General features: G+C 54.4%; 1 protein-coding gene across 1 annotated transcript; it reads right to left on the bottom strand.

Moving 5' to 3' along the window:
- Positions 1 to 395: 395 nt before the first annotated feature.
- Positions 396 to 1,064, bottom strand: Ccdc70 (coiled-coil domain containing 70). The gene has a single exon (XM_078052431.1). It carries the CDS (start codon positions 1,062 to 1,064, stop codon positions 396 to 398), a length of 669 nt encoding a protein of 222 aa, XP_077908557.1.
- Positions 1,065 to 1,298: the final 234 nt, after the last annotated feature.

Raw genomic sequence — 1,298 nt, 5'->3', positions numbered from 1 at the left:
GCGGGACATCTCAGTCCCTCTCTGTTCCTGGTGTCTCTAGCTGGCACTGCCTGAGCCTCTCCGTCTGTGTTCCCACTCTTGAAGAGAGGGATAGCAGCTGTATGCAGAAACCCAGGCCGGGGACATTGGGAACTGCCTGGAACCGAGCCCTGTGGCCAGCCATACAGACTGTAGACTAGGACTGGGACCTTGGAAAAATCACAGAATATGGAAAAAGGGCAGCCGGCCTTCCTCCAAGACCTGGTTTTTCAAACCTCTCCTCAGGATTTTATTAGATCTTTCAAAGCAAGGAGACAAATAAGCACTGATTTTCTCTAGCACATGGGATGACCCTGGACTTGAATCCCAGTCCAGGGGAGTCTGGATCCCGTGTGGCCCTGCATTTCCTGGGCTCCCTAGGCGCGGCCTCTGGGGAAGGCTGGGGACTGCGGCCCTCCATGGGCGTTGTAGGGCCCGTCGGCAGGCACCAGCTCCCTGGGAATATGGCCGCCGCCTTCCACCCAGAAAGCTTTCTCTTCCTCCCAGAGAGCATTCTCTTCCTCCCAGAGGGACTTCTTATCTTCCCACAGGGCCTTCTCCTCCTCCAGGAGCGCTCTCTCCTCCACCCACAGGGCCTTTTCTTCCTCCCACAGGGCTTTGTCCTCCTGGAGAAGGTTCCGGTCTCTTTCCCACAAAGCGTTGTCCTCTTTCCAGAAGGCCTTATCTTCCTTCCAGAAGGTACGGTATTTCTTCCAAAAGGTTTTCTCTTCTTCCCGGAAATATTTCTCCATTTCCCAGAAGGTTTTCTCCTCTTTCCAGAAAGTTTTCTCCTCTTCCCAGAAAGGTCTCTCCTCTTCCCAAAAACCTAAGATCTGGCCCCGGAAAGCCCGGATCTTGCCCCGGAAATTCCACATCTCTTCCCTGAAGTCCTCTATTTTCTCACGGAAGATCCTCATCTCTTCCCGAAACGCCTTTTCCTCTTGGAGCTTGTGGATCAGTTTCTTTTGGCGGATGTTGGGCGAGGAGACCACCAGCGACCGGAGGCAGGCCAGCCCCATCCACTTGCTCACCTTGAAAGGAAACATCTTTCCCGGCAGCCAGAATGGTGGGTGGCTGTGATGGAGAACAGGGCTGTCGGCCAAGTCCAGGGCAGCTGGTCAAACCCTGTGGGGGCACCAGAGAGAACATTGTCCATGACTGTCACACGCTGGGGGTAGGACATGTGTCCATACTTTTGCTCTCTGTTCCTGGGGTAAGTGTTATGGGTAGAGAACATGCTGGGTGGGTCACAGCTTGGGCCGATAAATACATCCAAGCTC

The sequence above is a fragment of the Ictidomys tridecemlineatus genome, chromosome 6 (assembly GCF_052094955.1).
Source record: "Ictidomys tridecemlineatus isolate mIctTri1 chromosome 6, mIctTri1.hap1, whole genome shotgun sequence".
Lineage (NCBI taxonomy): Eukaryota > Metazoa > Chordata > Mammalia > Rodentia > Sciuridae > Ictidomys > Ictidomys tridecemlineatus.
This window is presented reverse-complemented; position numbering and strand designations above follow the sequence as displayed.

Bases quoted from the DNA above. Each gene is read 5' to 3' on its own strand.
- Ccdc70 (XM_078052431.1), bottom strand. From the start codon at position 1,064: ATGTTTCCTTTCAAGGTGAGCAAGTGGATGGGGCTGGCCTGCCTCCGG.